The 22,835-nt window shown below is 38.8% G+C and overlaps 5 protein-coding genes across 5 annotated transcripts; 2 read left to right on the top strand and 3 right to left on the bottom strand.

Annotated features, from left to right (window-relative positions):
- Positions 1-338: 338 nt before the first annotated feature.
- On the bottom strand, positions 339-8,775 carry BDF20DRAFT_998552 (uncharacterized protein). The gene is made up of 2 exons (XM_053085464.1): positions 8,572-8,775; positions 339-8,501 (listed from the first exon to the last, which is right to left on the bottom strand). Exon 2 carries the CDS (start codon positions 8,483-8,485, stop codon positions 503-505), a length of 7,983 nt encoding a protein of 2,660 aa, XP_052939390.1. The 5' UTR covers positions 8,486-8,501; positions 8,572-8,775; the 3' UTR covers positions 339-502.
- Positions 8,776-10,732: 1,957 nt separating this feature from the next.
- Positions 10,733-13,329, top strand: BDF20DRAFT_853376 (Alpha/Beta hydrolase protein). The gene is made up of 9 exons (XM_053080137.1): positions 10,733-11,022; positions 11,120-11,274; positions 11,372-11,459; positions 11,543-12,372; positions 12,440-12,532; positions 12,628-12,790; positions 12,850-13,006; positions 13,122-13,195; positions 13,276-13,329. Exons 1-7 carry the CDS (start codon positions 10,810-10,812, stop codon positions 12,916-12,918), a joined length of 1,611 nt encoding a protein of 536 aa, XP_052939389.1. The 5' UTR covers positions 10,733-10,809; the 3' UTR covers positions 12,919-13,006; positions 13,122-13,195; positions 13,276-13,329.
- An 83-nt stretch (positions 13,330-13,412) lies between these two features.
- Positions 13,413-16,144, top strand: BDF20DRAFT_904831 (cysteinyl-tRNA synthetase; the record flags this gene model as incomplete). The annotated part of the gene is made up of 5 exons (XM_053083084.1): positions 13,413-13,526; positions 13,645-14,085; positions 14,186-14,311; positions 14,414-15,562; positions 15,638-16,144. 5 exons carry the CDS (start codon positions 13,413-13,415, stop codon positions 16,142-16,144), a joined length of 2,337 nt encoding a protein of 778 aa, XP_052939388.1.
- Positions 16,145-16,536: 392 nt separating this feature from the next.
- On the bottom strand, positions 16,537-17,616 carry BDF20DRAFT_813763 (ribonucleoside-diphosphate reductase small chain; the record flags this gene model as incomplete). Its single annotated transcript, XM_053076911.1, has 2 exons — positions 16,537-17,442; positions 17,536-17,616. The coding sequence occupies 2 exons, from the start codon at positions 17,614-17,616 to the stop codon at positions 16,537-16,539; spliced, it is 987 nt and encodes a 328-aa protein (XP_052939387.1).
- A 1,891-nt stretch (positions 17,617-19,507) lies between these two features.
- On the bottom strand, positions 19,508-20,643 carry BDF20DRAFT_853372 (uncharacterized protein). The gene is made up of 4 exons (XM_053080136.1): positions 20,448-20,643; positions 20,089-20,389; positions 19,933-20,029; positions 19,508-19,872 (listed from the first exon to the last, which is right to left on the bottom strand). Exons 2-4 carry the CDS (start codon positions 20,264-20,266, stop codon positions 19,743-19,745), a joined length of 405 nt encoding a protein of 134 aa, XP_052939386.1. The 5' UTR covers positions 20,267-20,389; positions 20,448-20,643; the 3' UTR covers positions 19,508-19,742.
- Positions 20,644-22,835: the final 2,192 nt, after the last annotated feature.

Raw genomic sequence — 22,835 nt, 5'->3', positions numbered from 1 at the left:
TCTCTCCTTCATCGTAGACACAGATGAAACTTAGGATGGCGAAATTGACAGTAGGCTGGACAAAATGGCGGATACTCTCTCCCGGCTGTAACTGATATGTTACCTTTTTTCATACTCACTCATGTCTACAATCTTTGAATTTGTTTTACGGTTCTATATCAATGTACGCCTTCGCATAACAGCGAGAAAAATATCTGATGACGTTAAGTAGCATGAAACATCGTTTCATGGCAAAATTGACTTTTTGTTGGAAGCGACCCATCAAACCCTATCAGAACACGACATCAATGAAAACTAGCTCAACTGAAATGATAGATTCTCTCATACAATGTATTCATAGTAGGTAACATGGAGCATTGGTTTATTTTCAAGCAATGATTCATAGAAATCAACTATTTACAGGTTGCTTAGATTATTAGATTGACGTATAAGCTGGTAATTTTAATGTGTGTACAATGGTATATTATTACGCCTTTAATAAGACTATCTTCGTGTTTACTGATTACAAATCCCAAACAATTTCCGTAACATACATTAAAATTGTCTGTCTGGATTCTCCAACTGCATCTAAATCATCAATGTGGATTTTCAATTGACCTGGCATAATTTCTTGAGGGTTTGATATGCCAACCGATAATGTATACGTCCCACCTGGCTCGACAACTGCAGTTCCATCTCCGTCCAATCCAGAAATAAGCACAATTTCATGTGCAGGGAATTCAGCTGGGCCTTCTACTGTCACCTTGAAACGTAATGGTACCTTGACTGCTTGATTTATTACTGTCAACGGTAGACTGTCCGGCATACAAGCTGACTGAGGTTGTACTATTCTGGAAGTATTAGTGTTACTACCGTTATCAATATTGTCATTCTCTTGATAATAAGTGACTAGCTTGAAATCCAATCTGTACTCGCTTAAAGAGAATGTAGCAGCCTCGCGCAAAGCACATCGAATAGGAATCATTTCACGTATGCGGGACTTATATTCACTTTCATCTTCTTCTACAACTGTGCCAGCTGGCCAAGTAGTTACCCATAGTTTTGCAACTACCATACCTGCAGTATCTGTTAATTCAGGGTGGTTACGTGGCAAACGAGATGCTTCGTTAGGCAAAGCTCTTACACGAACTTCAATACTGCCTTGTGGTCCAATTGCAATATCACCATTTAACGGAGAGTTGGTATAACGTGATAGTACATCCAGGTGTATATAGGGTTTGAGTTCAGTTTCAATATCAGCACCAATTTCAAAACGTAAATCATCATCTGTCTTATTGTGGATCACAAACCAACCATCACAGGGAGCATTTTGGAGAGCAATAGGATGATATAAAGTGGGTAGAATCAATTCACCATTGTCGGAAAGACGTTCAAACTCTAACTCGAACACCGTCATTAATGCTTTCAATTGAAGGTGCATAGAGTTGCTATTATTCCGTAAATTAACAATTTGTACATCGAAGTGATGAATTCCGGACGTCTTATCTGGCATTTCTTTCGGTAAGAGTAATCCTTCAACACGTTGGGATTTGCGTGAAGGTATATAGAAAGATTTCTGCTTTACAGCAGCACCATGGCGATCCAAAGGAGTAAATTGAATAAAATTGGGACCATGAATTTCATATGTAGCAGGAACATCAGCCATATTGTGTATTTGGAATTCGAATCGAGCAGGTTTGTAAGAAGTACTATGGCCGATTTTACCCAGATTAATTTGATCTGTTACCAATTCAGTATGAGACATACAGAAAAGAGCTTCAAGCTCAATAGCAAGCACTTCAAGTTCCTGGCGAGCATCGTACAAAAGAAGCATGCCTTTCAAAGAGCCATTTTTACCTTGGAGGGCCAATTGACGGGCTTCTTCATCCAGTTTATTAGTTGAGGGATTGTGAATACGCATACGAACCCGCTGTCCAGGCTGCAAACATAACTGCCCACTACGTTGGAGAAACGTAGTGTTTTTATATAGAACCTCTGTGCTGATTAGTTTATTCTTATCTACTACGAAGGAAGCGGTCATATCAACGTCACTCATAGCCACCAAATGCATAGGCTGACCCGATGTGTTAGCGATGTCAATCTCTCGCGTATATAGGCGGGCTTCCTCTTTATCCGGTAATTTCATGACTTCCAATTTGTTATCAGTTGTATCATCAACAGTTGAACAGATGTATATACTTTCCCATTTGACTAAAGGTAGTGGGTCAGCTTCCAGATGGTCAGTTTGATCATTTTCATCAGTAATGTGTTGACGGTGAGACGGTACAGGACTTCGTAATAGCATCTTTGACGGTAAATGCCATGCATCAATCTTGTTACAATCAACAAATAGACGTACATCAATGACGAATACTTCTTGGCTGTTCCTTTTATTAGTAACTGTGAGTTGCTCATTTAATAAGCCATGTCGGTAAGCATAAATGCGGAATGTGATTTGGGTTGAAGAACACATGGTTGCTAGAGATGGGGCTGTATACGAATTCTTGCGAGTGGCAATGATAGTGTTTTCCTCATTTCCATCAGTGCTTAGTGCAGATAAACTGTCTCTGCGAGCGTGGTGTTCATCGCCACTGAGGTATCCCAAATCAGCATCTCTTCTACGCTTATTACCGCGCCATCCAGGTAGGGTACCACCTCTTCGATCTAATTCAATATTCCCACTGAGACATTCTACCTCGTAATCGAGCGGCAATTCACCAGATTTATTCTTTATCGTAAATGCGCCATAGAAATCTTTGTTGAGTACATCGGTGTACCCTAGGTTGATGACTCGTTCAGAAACTTCCAAATGTGATTGTCCGATAATGGAGGTAAACTTAACCGTTTGCGTCAGCATCAAGAGTATATCTTCATCTTCTTTTCTTAAAGCAGAAGTATCATGCTCATAAATGGAAAACTTCAGACCCCCAACAAGCTCACGGCATTCATCCGTACAATTACTCAAATAACCGGTGAGGAGATTTGGTTGTATAGCCACCCATATAGTCGTCATAGCACCACCTTTCAAAGGCATCATTTCAACTAGGCCTCGTTCACCTGCTTCGTCTTTAAAAATCAACACCTGATGGGATAAATTACTCTGACAAGTGATTAATATATCCTGTTCAGATATATTAGCCACCAATAAAGGCGTCACTTGCGAGTATTTGCTACCTGGATCAACATACGAAAAACCTAAGTCCAAAACACCATTGTCTTCGTCCGCTATTGACGGGAAGTCAAGATAAATGTGTCTATGAACTAGACACTGAGTGGTAAATGGTTGCAAAGAGCCATTATGCTTATTTCGAACATAGAAAGTGTAAGTTTGTCGACCGAGTTGATTGGGTCTTAAACCATACCGGACCTTTCTGATTTCTCCAGGAAGCAGCTCTTGAGACTCGGTGTTACTGAAATCAAACACTGATGCATTTTCTTCTGCAAACAAATCGAAAGTGACAGGACTGTCGGATACATTCTTAACTTTGACGTAAAATACAACTTCTTGATGAATTCCAACACGTTCACCATCGAAAAAGTTCCTTTCTAATTCAATAGGTTCTATGCTGGAATCTACAGCCGTATCTCCATCAGTTACCGTGATATGACCCATCTCATCAGCTCCAATGCTGTTGGTGTCCTTATCTGAAACTGAATTTGTAGTGCTAGTCGCTAATGTTTGGTACAATAGAGCTTTATTGTCTTCGACCTTATCCTCATCCTGCAAACCTTCTCTCATAGTCGTCTCATCAGGGTGAATCTCTGCTGTATATGTTATACTTCTACAAACATCCGTGTTCTTATACTCATGTACTAGAATTCGACCTTTGACAGCGAGTACTTCATCAACTTTGGTAAATGAGTGCATTTCATTCTCTCTTATAGGCCTTAGCATAGCCTTAAAAATGACAGAAATCGTCTTGGTAGCATGAGCATCTATCGAGAATACAACACTTTCTGGTGTCTTCTTGAATATTACACTGTTCTCTTTAATGGATGCTCCGGAAACAGCTGCACTTGTTGAATTGTCGTTTGACGTCTTCGAGATTGTTGATGTTTTCTCCGGATTGACATCGGAATTGACTGAAGCTTCCTCTTTAAGCACACTGGATCCATCATCTCCAGCGGATTCTAATTCGTTTTCATCCAAATTCTTTAATTTGGCCAGTTTACGCAAATACTTTTTCACTTTATCTGGTTGTGCTTTACGCTTGGCGATTTTCAACTTTTGCTCAAGATTTTCAATCTCTTCTTCTGCTTCTTGAGAAATTGTATTCAAATCCTCTTCCTTAACGCCAAAATCAAATTCTGCATAATATTGTCCAAATGTAACTTCGTTGGGATCAACACGAATCTCGAACATACGCGATTGCTTGTTAGTATTTGTTAAAACTATGCTTTCTATCTTTTTACCCGGCTGGTCAATCAAGCAGCAGCCAAAATTGAGTTCCTCTGCAGAATTTATCAAGAATGTTGATGGTTTTCGAACTTGAGCCTTTAGCAACAGCACTTGATCATTTGTACGATCACAAATGTTTTCAACGACTAATTTTTCCATAAAAGGTCCTGATAATGTAGGCTCGAACACAAATTCTACCTCACGTTTACCATACGAACGCACTACACCGTAGCGACCGATATCCAAATCTATATCGCCTGAAGCAATGGACCCTGACTTACGAATAGCATATAACAACGGTGTTTCACTACGATTATGAAGGACGATCGTTTTGGTATGACGCTCGTTACGCTCTACTAGCCCAAAGTTGATATTCCTTTGTCCCAAATCCATTACAGATCGACATAGCTGAGACCGCAAGATTATTTCTCGTACAGGGATTCCTTCCCGACCTAAATCCAGCAGATTCTCAAATTCGGTTTGTTCAATATTTTGATCAAACTGTAACAGTTTCAAAAAGATCCGTGCATCTTGTTTCTTAGGTGCTGACTGTACATGCTGCTTGTTTGCTCCGTTGGGAGTAATGACAATAACAACTTCTTCCTCACCTTTAGGTGCCACATTCAATACAGAAGTGCGTACTAAAATTTTTTTTTCAATCAGACGATCCAACTCTCGTCGCCAAGCTAGTTGATATCGTACATACTGCTCTTCAGCAGCTTGTTTTGGAAATAACGGTGGAGACGACTTGGAACCATGTTCAAGTACAGAGATCAAATCTTCAAAAGGAACGCGAGACTTCCCAGCTATATCGGACCAGTCCAAATTCTTTCTTGATTTGTATCGAGCAGCTGTAATACCCAACGATCGTTTTGTTTTGGCGTTTCGTAAACCATAATTGCTATGCTCCCCATGACTATCCACGCTTTCTTTATTCATCTTGATCGGTACATTTGCTGATTTAGTAGACCTTTCAATGTCATCAGAATGGTTAGCAGTTTCTTGCGAGTTGGCTCGTCTCAAATGAATCTGGCTGCTACCATCTATCTTACGATGCATAAATTGGTTGTTTTCTTTTTCGTTCCCTTGTGCTTGCTGGTAATAGGATGATTTACGTAAAAGCGTGTCATTCTTTCGATATATATCCTTCGTATCGGCGCGTGCGATTTTCTCTTCGGAAGTGAGTGGTAGTTTTTGCTGATTCTTCAGCAGTTGTGTGTGAGATACTTCAACCAATTTTCGTCTGTATGATTTGAGCGAATGCAAAGGCGGTAGGGCTAAATCTAAATAAGCCGTTGTAGAGCAAGTTTGTTCCCTTTTCAACTGATTAACAGAATTACGGAAACGACGAGCCATAAGCAAATCTCTTTTGGCGTCAGCTGTACGTTTTGAACTATTCATATTGTATTCATTAGCTGATGACGGTATATCTAATTGTAGTTTTGCAGCATGCCGATTGTTTATTGAATCCAACAGTAATTTTGATCGCTTACGATTGCTGTTACTGATACTTGATGTGGTAATTGCAGTTGTTGCAGGTATGTCGGCCACCTTATCACCTTTTTCTAATGCTTCGGCTGTTACCGAATTTGAGAGTTTCGATGCTGTCGTCGTTTTTGTCGAAGAAGTGGCCGTAGATGCTGCTGACAAAATAGCAGAAGATGCAACAGTACTACTGGAAGCTGATCCTACGGGATTTTCAGAACTCATCGTCTTATTTCTCGTATAAATAGCAATATCATGAGGTAAAGATGTCGTAAGCTCTAATTGTAACGGTTTATCACGTATATTTTCTACCGTAAATGTTCGCAACGAAGGTGAATTCAAAGTAATAGATCCAAAGTCGAGAAAATTAGCACCAGTTGCTGTGAGGATACGATAGAATAAGGAATGAAAGGTTACTCTGTTCTTATCAATGTTGGTGCTGTGTACTTCAATAATCTGATCGTTATCTCTGTTCAAGTAATTAACAAGAGTAATCTGCTTTCTATAATCAGGATTGACTTTTCGAGGGTATAAATCCAGCTTCAATTCTACGTAGCTCCTAGGCTGAATAGCAATCTCTCCTCGAAGACAGTTTAACACTTTTGATGTGAACTGTAATTCGACACGAGCGACAATATCCGACCGGTTAAAAATATTTATAGGCAATGATTTAAGTGTACCAACATCTGTATCACCAAAGTTGATTAGTTTTGGGATGGTTTCAACAAATGATGTACATGTCCTTGCTCTACACTGAATGATCTTTTTTTCCTTCGGTTCTTCTGCTCTAAAAGTACCATATTCTAAGGATATTCTGAAGTTTCTGCGAATAAGCTGTCCAGCATTAAAATCATTAATCGACACATCTTTCTGTGGGCGGTAGGAAACCTGCACTATGCGTTCTGTACCAGGCTTTATGATTAAGTCTTCAATACGAGTATAGCTTTCTACTGTATTCTTTGCTGTTGTAGGTAGAGTACCGGAAGAAAAGGTCCCGTTTTTCAAAGGGAGCGTCTCCAGAACGCTTCCGTTATCTAAACTGACTGAACCAACGCCTGTCTCCGAATCAGAATCCTCTGGAATTGTTGCAAATTGAAGGGCATAAGGATTACTTGAGTCGACTGACATTGGTGAAGATAAACCATCACTGATATCTGCTGGTCGAAGAAGTGTGGGTGAGGATGATCTTGAACTGAACTCACTGTTTGCAACTGACATTTCACTTGGAGCTGTATGCACTGTTGCAGGCGTAGTATAGCCACCTGATCTCGCCCCATTGCTATGTGTGCTCGCTTTTCTTCTCCCAGAGATAACTCTAGGGTCTAATTGCTCGCCATAGTTGATATTTTCGTGATTTTCCGTCACATTCGCATCTTGCTTTATATCAAACACCATTTCGGCGCCTTCAGGATGGAAGTGAACTTCTACTGGTGCTTCACTAATATTGCTCAAAACTAGTTGCTGTACCGCCCATTCACCTGAAATGCAATCGCCAAAGTCTATAACATTACCACTGCTGACTATCATAGTTTCTTTCCGTAAAACTGAACGCACCGTAGCATGCATTTTTACTTGTACAACATTTCGCGAATCATTTGCGTTTTCGAATTGAAGATCGTACACAAATTCTCCAACTTCTTTTGGCATGAAAATTATGCGTATTTGCTTATTCGAAAAGCTCTCTATCGGCGAGAATGTATCGAGGATGTTTTCTGTTTCGACATCAATGAACTGTATCCAATCTGCATAAGATAAATCTTTAGTGTTTAATGTCCAATAAAGGTCGATTTCAGACCTATTTTGAATCGTAAACTCTTTGTAATATGTCTCTCCTATGACACAGTCATCAAAGCTCAAACCAGTTTCAGCAACATCTATCCATAATGCTGATTGACATACACTGGCCCTGAATTTGACAGAGAGTTGGTAATCCGCTAGAGTGGAAGTTGACAGGAAGTCTTTGGTTGAATTTTCATCCATGCTGTTATTCGCCATTCCTGCAGATGTTGACAAGCTCTGTTCGTTCGAATTGCTGTTCTTGTAATAACCGAAGAAAAAGAGACTGCCTGTCACATTGAACATGTTGAACGTTGTGTTCTCATCAGTGACAACCGACATGTCATAATCGTCTTCATTCAAGGCCGCTACTTCTCCTCGATTAGTGCTGTTGTTATTATCATCTGAGGAGTGGATTTGATCTGGTAAAAATGCTAGAATTAGATTGCAACTTTGTCCGCCGTCCAGTTCAATCTGGTCAATATGATTGATATAATTAAATAGCTGGTTGAATGGGTATCTTTCAGCTTCACGAGACCAGCTCACAGTGTTTGTTGTGATAGTATCAGTTTGCTGTTGTGGTATTTTCTCATTCAAAAAGTTTAGAATATTTTCATTTTCAAGTTGAAATGCAATTTGATTTCGCAAGTTCGATCTCATTTTAACAAGAATGGGTTGATCAGATAGGTTGCGGATTTCAAGTTTCCGCAGTGAATGGAGACCATTCAAGTATACTTCATCGAGCGTCAATCTACCATGTACATTGACTAACTCAAACATAGGGCTACTGACAGTAGAGAATTCGTTGTTTGCTGCTAATGATGCATTGTATCGGGTATTGTTCATGATTTCGAGTGAAGAACTAAGGGATATTTGGATCTATTAGCGCTTATTTGTTTGCGTCTTATTTTTGTACTTTTTAAAAGTCTTACAGAATATTGACTATATACACAAGATTACAGATAAGAAAGTGTTACTGTAAAAACTATGTAGCTACGAAAGCGGCTGAACTTTTATAGCCTCTTTTGATTTGACTTCACACTTTGAATCCCTACAAAAAGAATAAGATGATAAATGTGTTGTAAAATGTTCGAAAAAGGGCTTGATGCGAAACAATTTTAGGAAATATGACAAGGTAAAGGGCTTTTTTTTTTATTTCTGCAATCCGGCGTTTTCTCTTTAAAGTATCCGGTGTTGTCGGAAGTTATGCCTGTCATCTTTTACTACACCGCTCGTAATTGGACGATCGCCACTGATACAGTGTAATTAAGCAGATATATTAAAAGTATTTACCATAAACTGGGCATGCCTTTTACCATATTTTCATCGAATAGTTTACTTGCGTCATATCAGACTCTGAAACAAGCGTCTATGACTTTAAGAGATAACGCTTTTCCTTCTGATGAAATTACGCTCCTTGTTGCACTTTATTTTTGACCAGCGTTCCTTACGGAATTTTTAAAAAACGAACATGGCAGAATCAATAGAGGTTACAATTACATTTATATATGCATCCACAACAAACTTATTGTAAAGAATCCTACAATCGCCCATGACTATAAAATACGCCTTCATATCACGCTAAACTATAGTATCCATAACAGCTTTGATAAACCTGACAATATGTTAAACAGTAGTACCCTTCATGATTTTTGAAGCCTTTGCCTTATACATTGTCCTCATTATGCTCTAACTGTAGAAACTTAATACTTATGGACTTTTTTCCAAATGTATATCTCTTTTGGATATGTTCCTGACGCGCAACCCAACCGCGGTTTTTCATTAAGTGTGTATCAAAACCAGCCTCATCAATAAATACGTAATTATTCCGAAGATCGGCCACACCCGCTGACCCGCTGGGACCCTCTGTCTATCACTCCAATGACGCTGTTTGGTACTAGATGGACGTTAGTATTTCCTTACAATTGCAGAAGTAATTTTTCAGATCCTTGATGACCATATGTGCAATAAGTTGTACTTGTTGACAGGTACACATTTCGTCTGAATTAACATTTAGTCCCTGCTTTTATCTACAACTGCATTAGCACTGAATGCCTTGACTTGTTGTTCATAATATTTTGTCATTATCCTTCAATTCTTGATTCGAGGAACCATTCTGCTAATAATTAGCTTACTTTCTTGTTAGTCGGTCATATGACCTTAATTGTTTTCATCTATAACATCGGGGCTACTGGTATATGAGTAGAAAAATTGAAGCAAGAGCGACAAGAGTAGTTTAATGCGACTTGCTGATTTTTAAAAGCTGGGTTTAATTGAGTGATTTGATACGGAGAAAGGATCATGTAAAAACTCCTGTGTATGGTGCAGGCATTGTATAAGGTAATTTAGTCATCGTATAGTCATTAATTCTCATTCTAGTCAGCAGAGTCGAAAAGAAAAAAAATTTCGATCTTTTCTTAGACTTCTGTGTTTTTTCAAACTATAGAGACAGACAAAGGAGAAAGGAAATATAAACAAGACCAAATATTCATCATGCTGGAACTTTGTCAATTATGCTTTTCATTTTGATGAAACTGTATGAGACGCGGTTTTCCTATAGTATTGGTAAAAATTAAACGAAATGATGACACAATAATAGGAAATACTTTGCATGTAGAAATCTATAACCTATCACTGGTTTGTAGATAGGAACCTTTATAATAAACATTGATATTATATCATCTTTTATTGTTGCTCTGCTTTTCATATTGGTGGCTAGTAGATACAATTTTTATGGAATTAGCCATGCCCAGAAAATATTGTTGATTATTCACAAATCTGTATTTTGAGACACAAAACACGGTTTTCAATTAAAGGAGTAAAACCAACCTGGCAGCATCCTAAAATAATATGTCTGTGCATGAGTGCCACATGAGAATTATTGGCAACAGAATTGAATAATCTTTATTTATTGCAAGCTGTGAAAGGGAAAACAGAGCTCTGATATGTATAAGGCCAACTTGTTTACAAAGTTCGTTTTTCGGTGTGGAACGTGCAATAAATCCGTTGACCGATATTTCCCACACGACCTCGGTTCATCATTACACCATCTCTTTCACTTCTATTCAGTTTTCTAATTATTGCGCGCTTTTTTTTTTTTGCTATAAAAAACGGAGCAGTTCCAATTTATTCATATCCTTTATCTTATCTTCCGTTATTGGTTAACAACGATGATTTTATCGAAACTAGATGTCCTTTTCATGACTATTCTAGGCTTACTTTTGCACTTTGTCAGTGGTACGCTTGCTCTGACCGCCGCTGAAATAGTAGCGCAACATGTTGAGTATAAAACACAAGGCTATCTGGTTTTGGAAAGTCGGCAATTCAGTGGCTATTCCATCCGAATGAAGGAACCTAAATTGTGTGAAGCAGGAGGAGCACAGGTATGCAGCAACATTTCATTATGCGGGATTCTTGTATATTGCAATCAACCTTCCTTTCATCTTTCTATTTTCTATCACAAATTTATTATACATGTAGTACTCAGGATATATTGATAAGCACGATACCAATGACCATTTTTACTTTTATTTTGTTGAATCAAAAAATAATCCTGTAAAAGATCCAACAGTATTGTGGTTGAATGGTGGGCCTGGATGCTCGTCTATGATGATAGGAAATTGGATTAATATAGGGTATATGTGAATGATATGGATAGATAGTCAAAATGCAATTTTGAATGTCTACTCACGCTTTCATCTTTATATGGTTACCCAATATCGATGTATGAAGGCCTTGTAAAGTAAATGCTTTCGGAAATGACATTGTACCAAATCCATACAGTTGGAACAATGCTGCAAACCTTATCTTTTTAGATCAGGTATTAAACGAGCAATACAAGCCAAGATCGTCACATGTAACAATTTCTATATTTATAATTGTATAATTTCCCTATATATGTAGCCTGTTGAAACTGGATACAGTTACGGTGACACTAAAATCAGAACAACGGAAGAAGCTGCTCAAGATGCCTATGCCTTTTTGCAGATCTTTTTCTTCCATTTTAAGAAGTATGCAATGGGGCCCTTCCACATAAGTACTTTCTCTTATGGAGGCCATTTTGGGCCAAGTCTTTCTGCTGAAATTATTCGACACAATAGAAAAATCAAAGAGCATGATCGAGGAAAGAAGGATGGTGACCATCATGAGAGCTATTTTCACTCACACAATAGCAAGCACAGCAACGACACTTCAAGCCACAATTACATCACCACAAACAATGCAGAAGAACTCATCCATATCAATTTCGAGTCCCTTATGCTTAGTAATGGCTGGACAAACGCTGCGGTCCAGTTTAAAGAATTCTCTACCTTCGCGTGCACTGCTGATCCGCTTGCCAAAAAAGAAAATATTGGTCTCTATCGACCTTTTGCTAATGCAACCACCTGTGACAGTATGAAGCAATCGTATAAGCAATGCAAAACGCTATTAGATACTTGTTCTAAGAATGCTAAAGCAGCTGTGAATACAACAAATGCGGCTTGCGTATCAGCCATGTCGTATTGTCAAAGTACCTTAGGGAATGTGGTGAAAGTTACCGGAATGAATGCCTACGATTTACGTAAAAAATGTGTAGGAGACCCCAATTATTGCTATGAAGAGTATACGAACAGTGAGACATACGGTAATCTACCACACGTAAAAGCCGACCTGGGCGTTGACAAAGAGGCAGTAGATCGATTCAGTATTTGCAGTGATACTATTGAGACCAACTTTTATCTTTCTGGAGATTAGTGAGTAACAAAGAAAAATTATATCGTGCTGACAGGATTGTTTGTCTCAAGATATATCATTCTACAGTGCATTTGAGCATAGCACCGATATTGCATTTGCTTTAAATTCGGGTATACGTGTTTTAGTTTATGTCGGTGATATGGATTGGGTCGGTAATTGGTAAGTTTCTATATATAAGAGCAGTCCTCTCACTCAGGCTCAGTTGAAGGTGAAAAGCTACATGTAAGTCAATGCATCTAACTGCATTACCGTAGGGTTGCGAATCTAGCCTACTTGACTGAAATGGATTGGTTTGGAAAAGAGGAATTTGATGCAGCCCCTTTCATAAAATGGTATACAGCAGGGAAAACGGAGGCTGGTAGAATGAAAAAAGCAAAAAACCTGACCTTTTTGAAGGTATACGATGCTGGACATATGGTAAGAGAGTGGCCGATGCAAAGTACAATTATACCTAAACTAAACTTGCTATCGAATAGGTCCCCTTCGACCATCCAAAGAATTCATTGGATTTATTTACCAAATGGATAACCAACAAACGATTATAAATAGCAGCTACCTTTTACTTTGCGGGTATGGCCTAGTATTTCTGTATTTTTACAAAACCAATAGTGGATGAAATAGATATTCTGCACAGTAAATTAAATACAAAGAGACCCATCTGCAAAAATCTCATTGTTAGTTTTTTAACTTTTATATATAATCTTCAATCAAAACTATCGATAATCAAACCTATGCAATTGGTTCTCAGTAGACCATTGAGTGATCGACGCTAGGTAAAAAGTGCTGCCAGAGTATAACTTAGAGCACTGATCAGCTGTGACTGTAAAATCAACCCTCTGTTTCAGGTTCTTTAAAGACAATAGGGACAAAAGTGACAAAAATTGACAAATTTTTTTTCCAAGCTTGAATGCGCTTTGTTTCTTTTGCAGCATTCGTTTCGAGTAAATCAACAAAGGCACCGTTACTAAGAACAGTACTTACGAGAGGGCGGCCAACTTTATTTTCGACAGAACGAAATCATACAATATACCGTACTATCATGTCTAGTGCTGAAGCTACATCCACAAAAACAAGACAACAGCCTAAATGGCATGTTCCTTCTCGCAGTGAAGTTCCTGTCTTGAAATTTCAAAATTCCTTGACTAAAACAAAGGTATTTTGCTCTATTTGATTTACTTTGCAGCTGTAATTTTTCTTTCCCAAGCTTTGATTGTTTACCTAGGTCCTCACCAAACGTTTTTCTTTTTTTTTTGTTTGCGTTGGGCTTTTAGACCGAATTTATTCCCAAGTGTGGTAGACGTGTTACTTGGTACAACTGTGGACCTACCGTTTACGATGCCTCTCATATGGGACATGCTCGAACTTATTTGAGTATGGATATTATTCGTCGTGTTCTTGAAGATTATTTCAAATACGATGTTTTGTTTGTTCAAAACATTACTGATATCGACGATAAAATCATCTTACGTGCTCGTCAGCAATATCTTTTTGAAAATATGAAGAAAGAGACTAACGAATTGAACGAACAATTGATCAAACAATTGGAAGAAGCTTGGCTAGAATTTGCCAATGCTAAGTTGAAGAAGCTGGATTCTGCACACGTTGCGTTGGCTACTAGTAACTGGACAGAATTTTCACAGAAAATGACACCTGAAGAAATCGCTAAGGCAGTTGTTTTGGATGAAAAGTTCAAGATGATCTTTACTGCTTTGGTAATTTGATGCTCAGAAAAGCAAAAGATAGCATTGATTCCCTATATGTACGGACAGACAGTTGATAGCATACAATCAATTTATCTGTTGTTTTTTATAGAATACTTCTTATCTTGCCATTCAAAATGCCAAGTCCAACTTGCAAAAGGGCACGAAGAGTAAGGAAGCTGCCGAAGAATTATTAGATGCATCACAGGATATTGTTTCAGCTTGGTTAGATGCCAGAGTAAAGTATACAATTTTGAAAACGTAGAGGGAAAAAGCATCGTTAGTCAATGGGAATTTCTGATAGCATGGAATTTTTTGCTCTTTTTTTTTTGGTAATTAGAAAGGACATGAGGTCAATGATCCCAGAATTTTCCGTGACCTTCCTGCTTATTGGGAAGACCAATACTTCAAAGACATGCAAGCTCTCAATGTTCGTGCACCTGATGTACAAACTCGCGTCAGTGAATACGTACCTGAAATTGTAGAATATGTACAGAAGATTATTGACAATGGCTATGCCTATGAAGCTAATGGATCTGTGTACTTTGATACATCCCGTTACGACGGCCATCAAGGCCATCATTACGCCAAGCTTGAACCCTGGTCGAAGGGTGATACTGCTTTGATAGAAGATGGTGAAGGTTCTTTGGGCAGTAAGCTTCAAGGTAAGAGAAGCCCTAACGATTTCGCGTTATGGAAGGCTTCGAAGCCTGGAGAGCCTACATGGGATTCACCTTGGTCCAAAGGTCGCCCTGGTTGGCATATTGAATGTTCCGTCATGGCCAGTGCGGTTCTTGGCGACAATATTGATATTCACTCTGGTGGTGTCGATCTAGCCTTCCCTCATCACGACAATGAATTAGCTCAAGCGGAAGCTTACTACGACTGTCAGCAATGGATCAATTATTTCTTACACGCTGGACATCTTCATGTGGAGGGTCAGAAAATGAGTAAGAGTTTGAAGAACTTCATCACGATCAACGAAGCTCTTAAAACATACACCGCTCGTCAGTTGCGTATTTTCTTCTTGCTGCATCAGTGGGATGCAAAGATGGATTTCAAAAAGTCCAGTATGCAAGAAACCATTCAAATTGAACAAACGATGAAGAACTTCTTTGATAATGTGAAGGCTATTATCCACAAAGTGCAAAAAGATGGTTCGCGCGGGGCCACTGAATTGGCGGACGGTCTTGTCACGCATCGATTCAGGAAAGCAGAGAGTGATCTTTTAAGCTTATTACAGACCAAACAAGATGCTGTTCATGCAGCTCTTTGTGACTCTATCAATACACCTATGGCAATGGATGAAATTATGAGTTTGATTGGTTCTACCAATATCTACATGAATACTGCCGGTGCCAAGGGTGTGAATACTCACCTATTAAACAAAATTGCTAAATACGTGACTTCAATGTTGAAGGTCTTTGGTGTCGCTGATAACGGAGCCGATATTGGTTTAGGTAATGTTGCCGGACAGGCCTCTGGAAACGTAAGTAGGAAAATGTTATTGTAAATATGTGTGTATGTCCTTGGTTTATTTATCGCATTTTTCTCTTCGTTATAGGTTGAAGAAATTTTAATGCCGTATCTTGAAGCGCTTTCTACCTTCAGAGACCAAGTTCGCATTGGTGCTCGTAATAAGGTAGATCACAAGGACTTTTTGAAATTGTGTGACTCTCTTCGTGATGAACAAATGGTGGAATTGGGTGTTTCTTTGGATGACCAAGAAGATGGCACAGCTCTTGTCAAGTTGGTACCTCGCGAAGAACTCATTCAAGCCAGAGAAAAGAAGTTGGCTATTGCCCGAGAAAAAGAAGCCAAGAAAGCGGCGGCGGCTGCCGAGCGTGAAAAGAAGCGCTTAGAACGACTTGAAAAGGGCAAGGTCCCTCCTCAAGAACTCTTTAAGAATCTAGAGGAATTCTCCAAGTTTGATGAGAATGGTTTCCCCACACACACTAAGGACGGCGAAGAGGTGACGAAGAGTAGAAAGAAGAAGCTTCAGAAGGAATACGATATGCAAAAGAAACTGCATGAAGAATATCTAAAGGAAATGAGCAAACAACAAAATTAAGAGAACTATCTTGACTTTTTCCATCGCATGCATATAATCATAAAAAGCTCCTCAACGGGAAGCTCGACGGGCATTCGATAGGCCTAGTATATCAATTGTTCATCCATTACCTGTAATAACAATAAATAGAAACCATCAATCGAATAGATTATGAATGAAAAGTGCATCTACTGTTTATTTTTGTTGAGGATAATAATAAAAAAAAAATTATGGAGTGCATTTGTGATGGCGATGATCAAAGAATAACATTACTGTTTCCTTTGGAGAATAAAACTATAAATATATACAAGGCGTAAAGATGTAAACAATAATTAAAAGAGTATGGAGTAAATGTTAGAAACGAGGAAGAGAAGAATGGTTGGCGTAAAACAAAATGGTAGAGGGATGTTTCTTTAAAAGTCGGCATCTAGAGTGAAGGTCTTCTCAACGGGTGTCTTATTCATGACACCAGCTCGTTGATAATCCGAGACACGCTTTTCGAAAAAGTTGGTTTTGCCTTGGAGAGAGATCATATCCATGAAATCGAAAGGATTAGTAACGTGATAGATCTTGTTAAAACCAAGAGCCACCATAAGACGGTCAGCAACAAACTCGATGTATTGACACATAAGGTTAGAGTTCATGCCAATCAAATTCACAGGGAGAGCATCTGTCATGAACTCTTGCTCAATGCCCACAGCCTCCGTGAGGATACTCTTGACACGTTCTTCAGAGGGAATCTTCTTCAAGTGGGTGAATAAAAGACAGGCGAAATCCGTATGTAAACCTTCATCACGACAGATGAGTTCGTTGGAAAAGGTCAAACCGGGCATCAAACCACGTTTCTTCAACCAGAAGATAGCACTGAAAGAGCCAGAGAAGAAAATACCTTCAACAGCTGCAAAGGCCACCAAACGCTCAGCAAAGGAATCGTTGCTGGAGATCCATTTGAAGGCCCAGTCAGCTTTTCGTTTGATGCAAGGGATGGTTTCGAGAGCATCAAACAGCATTTCCTTTTCTTGAAGATCCTTGATGTAAGTGTCTATCAGTAAACTGTAGGTTTCCGCATGAATATTTTCAATGGCAATTTGAAAACCGTAAAAGCATTTGGCCTCAGGAATCTTGACTTCGTCACAGAAATTTTGCACCAAATTTTCATTGACCACGCCATCCGCACTGGCAAAAAAGGCAAGTACACGGGAGATAAAGTATCTTTCATTATCGCTCATCTTGTTTTCCCAATCATACTGGTCTTTCGATAAATCGATTTCTTCGGCCGTCCAGAAAGAAGCTTCAGCCTTCTTATAAAATTGCCAGATCTATGGAAAAAAGATGTATTTCTCTCGATAAGAAATGTGATCTGACGAGATTTTTGGAGTATCCCACCGGCTGCTTATCAGATCTAACTTTACCTCATGATACTTAATAGGAAACAAACAGAAACGCCTTGTGTTTTCCTTGAGGATATCTTCGACTTCGTCCTCCGTATTCATGTTGATCTTCTTTGGTTCGTTGAGAGATAGCTTGGCCATTTGGTTGGTGGTGGTTTCTTTTTGCTCAGCAGACAACATGCTCTTGATTTATTCTTTGTTGGCCAAAAAGATTTAAAAGAAATGAAGCAGAATAGGTATTAATTGGGAAGGGAAAGAGCGTTTTATCTCCACATTTTTATAACTTTTTTCGCTTTTCTAAGTGACTGGGGAATGGTAAGGTTAGGCAAATTTTAATTCGCGTTTTTTCGTACTTTTTTATTTTATTAACATGTAGACAAGAATGGGTATCAACAAATTTTTTTACGCGTTTTTTCTTCTTTTTAATAGAACACGTCGCATTTGTGTAACTATTCGTATAACTGTAGGGAGCAATTTCAATGCTCTTGAGAGATGAAGTCAGGGGGTCGTCGAAATGACGACCAATTGCAGTAACTCCGTTCAACTGCGACAGTATTCTAGGCTGAAATTGAGACATAATGGAGTTATTTTAAACAAAGTCAATACCTAAAACGAGATATTATTATTAAAAGTTGATAAAATTGAATATGGACGATACTAGCTCAAAATGTGGACGTTTATTTTTTGGGGAGGTCAATACGATAGGTAGACATGGTTAATCATACGTAATCTATAAATCAACCAAGCCTAACTTCTTTCTGTATACATCTATCCCAAAAGCTCTCTGTATGTTTAACCCACCCGAGACAGTCTTAGTGAGGGAAGTGGGGGGGGGGGGTTAACCGTTTGCTTCAGTTTTACGAGGAGAGAGCCCGTTACCTTTTTGAAGAGGGTTTCTTCTGATGCTTGCTTTCATTTTTTCCCAGCATTCTTCTATAGGGCTGAGAAAGGGAGAGTATGGAGGCATAACCATTGGTTTATAACCGCGTTTGTTAATTGTATCAATGACAAACTGAGCATGGTGGAGTCGATAAGTACCCATCACGATGAAATAACCTTTCACTTCCAATCTTTCCAGCGTATCCATTATAACTTCCATAAACAACAGAGTAAATCGTTCTATTACAAGCTTATTCGTTCTCCAAATCGGCAAGAATACACTTTTTCTTCACTCAACTAACGATCCGAATCAGCTGCTCTACGACGCTGTATCACTAACTTCCGTACTAGCTTCCTTCACATTCAGCAATCAAACTACCCCAATTCAAAACTGATTTCCCAATGTCGTTCTCAATTAATGATCGATCCGATCCTTTATGTACCAATGTCACCTTACGAACGAAGCTGATGTATCCGATGGCGTTTGGGTTGGCTTCCTAGAGGCCACTAAACCTACTGCTTTGGACATCCCTCGTCTTTACTTACAAAGCCCACACTATCTCCAGCCGCACGTGCACCGCCGCCTGCGACTCCCTCCATCTGTCTGTGACCCATTCTCACACGTTCTCAACCGTCTTCCTGCCCATCCGCTCGAAACTCAAGCTCGAGCACAAGCCTGGCATTTTCGATGGCCCATATCTGTGACATCTTATTTGAACTCGACTATTTACACTGCTCTCAAGAGCCACCTTCACTCCTCTGTTAGGACATCTATTCCTCGACTGACTGCCCTCTTCTCCCTCTTCTCCCCCTCCTCCCAATAGACCGTAGTCCTTTTTATCGTTGAGCCCGAAGGGGTTTTTAGATCCTATATAACCATTGGATCTGCCTCGTACAATATAGATAAGTTAAATATCTCGTGTCCATTGGGCTTTACAAATTGAAAGTTTTAAATAAAATCCTTGCTTAAACGTATCTTGTCCATTTTATAAAGTAAGGTTATCGTGTCCTCTATCTTGCCCCTTCCTTTAAAGTCTCTTGATTTTTTATAACGCTTGATTTCATTTATTTATAATTTGTGTTGACTATTTGAAACTTTATACAGTTTTTTTATCAACAATGAAATAGTTTGATTATAAACTTTATTTAATGTAAGGATTATAATGGACTAAGTTAAGTAGCGAGACTATAAAAAGATATCGATTTCGAGTTAACATCAGGGTCTCTGTTATATCGTTGAAATGAATAATTTGTTCAGAGAAATTGCATGTCTGAGAACTTATGAGTAATATGAGAAAAATAGGAAATATACGTAATGTGATTTAGGTAAATTATTGCGTATATTTGGCCTAGGTGATGATTAAAGGCATCACATTGGTTTTTTCAGAATCGTTCAGAAGCTCTTGCGAGTCGTAGACATTACAAACGTTAGATTCAGCTAATTTGTCTATTATCAATTTCTTGACATTTGGGTTGTTTCTATTATGATAGGTCATGAGGAGTTACTTCAACTTTTGCTTTCATAAAAAAACGACTTACTTTAAAAAAACCTTCAAATCTTCACAATTTGTGGTCAGTCCTGCAAAATCAATTGCAACAATGCAAACTTGCTTTTTCGATATGAAGACTAGCATGTCTAATAAGCAAACTAGAATTTAGTTATAATCATGATAGCATAATAAATCCTTTTCTCACCTTGCATATCGCCATCTGCAAGTGTTTGAGATAGAATCTCTTGTTGCTTGATCGCATCATGTTCTACCAACGGCTGGTCTGCATTACAGTTAACAGACGCAAAAACCTTACTAACCAAGGATCTATCTCTTAAGTTGTGGCACATTTGATTCAGCAGGCCTACGGCGTGTACCAACATCTCTTTCGCACGGAGACTTTCTCACGTAATCTATCTTGTGCATGTGACAGGTTAAGTGTTTGAAGCTCTGAATATATGCTTGATAGCGAGGTAAATGAATGGCAATGCTCTCTATCAAATTGTCTAAACGCTAGATTAATTATGAGCTATTAGATTTATGAACGATTACTGTATGTCTTACCAACATATTCGTCCTTTAAGACGTATAACGAGCGGACTGAAACTTTCTGCTGTAAAGCATTATTCTTCCTTTTGGTGCTTATTTGCGTTGAGTACAGCTTTAGTGGATCATCTTTGTGATATTTGTGGTTGTTTTATGCTTAGTGAACGCGACTCAATAATTGCAAAAGACTGAAGGTGGACCCATCCCACCTTCAGTCCTTTTATTGTACACTGAAAATCAGAGAGGGGAGCGTTCATGGCGAAACTGAATGATTTGTATTTGACAACAAAAGAAAGAAGGAAGAGAGAAAAAAAAAATAAAAACAAAAAAAAGGAGTTAAATACTCGTTCCTGAAATTCTCAACCAGTAGGAATGCAGCATTATGTATACGTATGTCTCTAGAGTACAAGATGACGTGTACTAAGTGTTATTATAATTCTTTGATCATAATAACGTGTCTAATATTTCAAAGTGTGTCTAATTCGACTTTATATGTTAGAGAAGGTATGGAAATACCGCATACAACATATAAGCTCTTAAAAAGATGAACGCCAGTGACGGCACCATTCTTTTCTGGCCCCAAGCCAAAAAATGGCAACGCTAAACCAAAAAAGCTCTTAGCTGCACATACATACTTCTTCATAGCATTGTTTGATGCAAAACCCTTAATTACTATAGCCGCTGTAAGACAAGGACTTTGCGTTTATTCGAAGGATTAAGCCTTTCCATTCCCAATCTTGGGAACATATGACTACTACGTGCTCATTCTCCGTGAAAAGAGCAAGTAAGTATACCGCTTAAAGAGATGCAGCGAGAACCATTGTGCTTTGTTTCAATATCGTAAGCCAATGAAAATCTGCAGGTGTTGACTTTGGCAGAACTGCGTATTTGTAGACGAGGCCGGCTTCAATACACAACTTATGACAAGTCGTTTATGGTCAATGCCGTTAAAGTCATGACTCAGAAAGGCGCCAATCCAAGTCTAATTGGTTGCATTTGTGCTTGAGGCATCATCGACTCTTCTAAGGTAAATCATTAAGTATAAGCGAAGCGTTAAAGCTCGAACAACAATATCAGCAACAGCCCTATACAAAGCAGAGGAAAGCTGATAGTCAAGATCTCCCAAAAAGCCGATCAGTGGCATTACTGTTTACCATAATGTGAGGTTAATGAAAGTTATAATGGATACTCTGGAAAGATTGGACGTGAAAGGTTATTTCATCGTGATGGGTACTTATCGACTCCACCATGCTCAGTTTGTCATTGATACAATTAACAAACGCGGTTATAAACCAATGGTTATGCCTCCATACTCTCCCTTTCTCAGCCCTATAGAAGAATGCTGGGAAAAAATGAAAGCAAGCATCAGAAGAAACCCTCTTCAAAAAGGTAACGGGCTCTCTCCTCGTAAAACTGAAGCAAACGGTTAACCCCCCCCCCGCTTCCCTCACTAAGACTGTCTCGGGTGGGTTAAACATACAGAGAGCTTTTGGGATAGATGTATACAGAAAGAAGTTAGGCTTGGTTGATTTATAGATTACGTATGATTAACCATGTCTACCTATCGTATTGACCTCCCCAAAAAATAAACGTCCACATTTTGAGCTAGTATCGTCCATATTCAATTTTATCAACTTTTAATAATAATATCTCGTTTTAGGTATTGACTTTGTTTAAAATAATTTCAAAAACGTCTCATTTTGATATACAATACTGTATCATCTATGTGTTAATGTCAGGGACCCGACATGCTGCGCTAGTTGAAAGTAAATGAACTAATGGTGTATAATGGGTCGCTTCAATATGATGGACACTATCTTAAGCGCGCCATCAGCACGTTCTTTTCTGACTAAATGCTCCCCAGGCGTTCTCAATTTCTGTTTTAGTAGGAAAGGAAAAACAAAAGTCCGAAAAAATCATTCATACTACGCACCATCGCCTGCAAGAAAAGAAAGGATAAATTAAACTCTGATAAGCAGTCAAACTGAGATGATATGTTATGGTCCGGTAGCTTGACACTGCAGTGTCTCTTTCCCTGAATAAGGGAGTCGTTCGCTAATCCTTTTGGAAAGAGCGTTGTGTTTCACATCATGATTGTTTTTGGAGACTCTTTGTTCTTGATCTGAAACAATGAAAGCAGAGGAAATCAAGGGGCAAAAAATTCATAAACGATATAAAGCAGACCCAAGCCCGCTTCATGTGGAACAAGCACACTCCTACGATCAGCTCTGAATTTGAAGACTTATATTCGTTTATAAGAAAAAGCCATGTGTAATTTATTCGTGTAAGAGTAGGCAACCATTATTTGAAAGGAGAGAGCAATTAGTCACCTAAGCGCAAAGTAATCCATCAAGTCTTGATTATTAATCAAAAATGCTGACATATCACTGTCCGTTGCATAGTAGT

Source organism: Mycotypha africana (genome assembly GCF_025528875.1).
Source record: "Mycotypha africana strain NRRL 2978 chromosome Unknown BDF20scaffold_2, whole genome shotgun sequence".
Classification (NCBI taxonomy): domain Eukaryota; kingdom Fungi; phylum Mucoromycota; class Mucoromycetes; order Mucorales; family Mycotyphaceae; genus Mycotypha; species Mycotypha africana.
This window is presented reverse-complemented; position numbering and strand designations above follow the sequence as displayed.

Bases quoted from the DNA above. Each gene is read 5' to 3' on its own strand.
- BDF20DRAFT_998552 (XM_053085464.1), bottom strand. From the start codon at position 8,485: ATGAACAATACCCGATACAATGCATCATTAGCAGCAAACAACGAATTC.
- BDF20DRAFT_853376 (XM_053080137.1), top strand. From the start codon at position 10,810: ATGATTTTATCGAAACTAGATGTCCTTTTCATGACTATTCTAGGCTTA. The intron at 11,023-11,119 runs GTATGCAGCAAC...TTATACATGTAG, and splicing joins GTGAAGCAGGAGGAGCACAG to TACTCAGGATATATTGATAA. The intron at 12,373-12,439 runs GTGAGTAACAAA...ATCATTCTACAG, and splicing joins TTTTATCTTTCTGGAGATTA to TGCATTTGAGCATAGCACCG.
- BDF20DRAFT_853372 (XM_053080136.1), bottom strand. From the start codon at position 20,266: ATGTTGGTACACGCCGTAGGCCTGCTGAATCAAATGTGCCACAACTTA. The intron at 20,030-20,088 runs GTGAGAAAAGGA...TTTGCTTATTAG, and splicing joins TGCAGATGGCGATATGCAAG to ACATGCTAGTCTTCATATCG. The intron at 19,873-19,932 runs GTAAGTCGTTTT...CTATCATAATAG, and splicing joins GATTTGAAGGTTTTTTTAAA to AAACAACCCAAATGTCAAGA.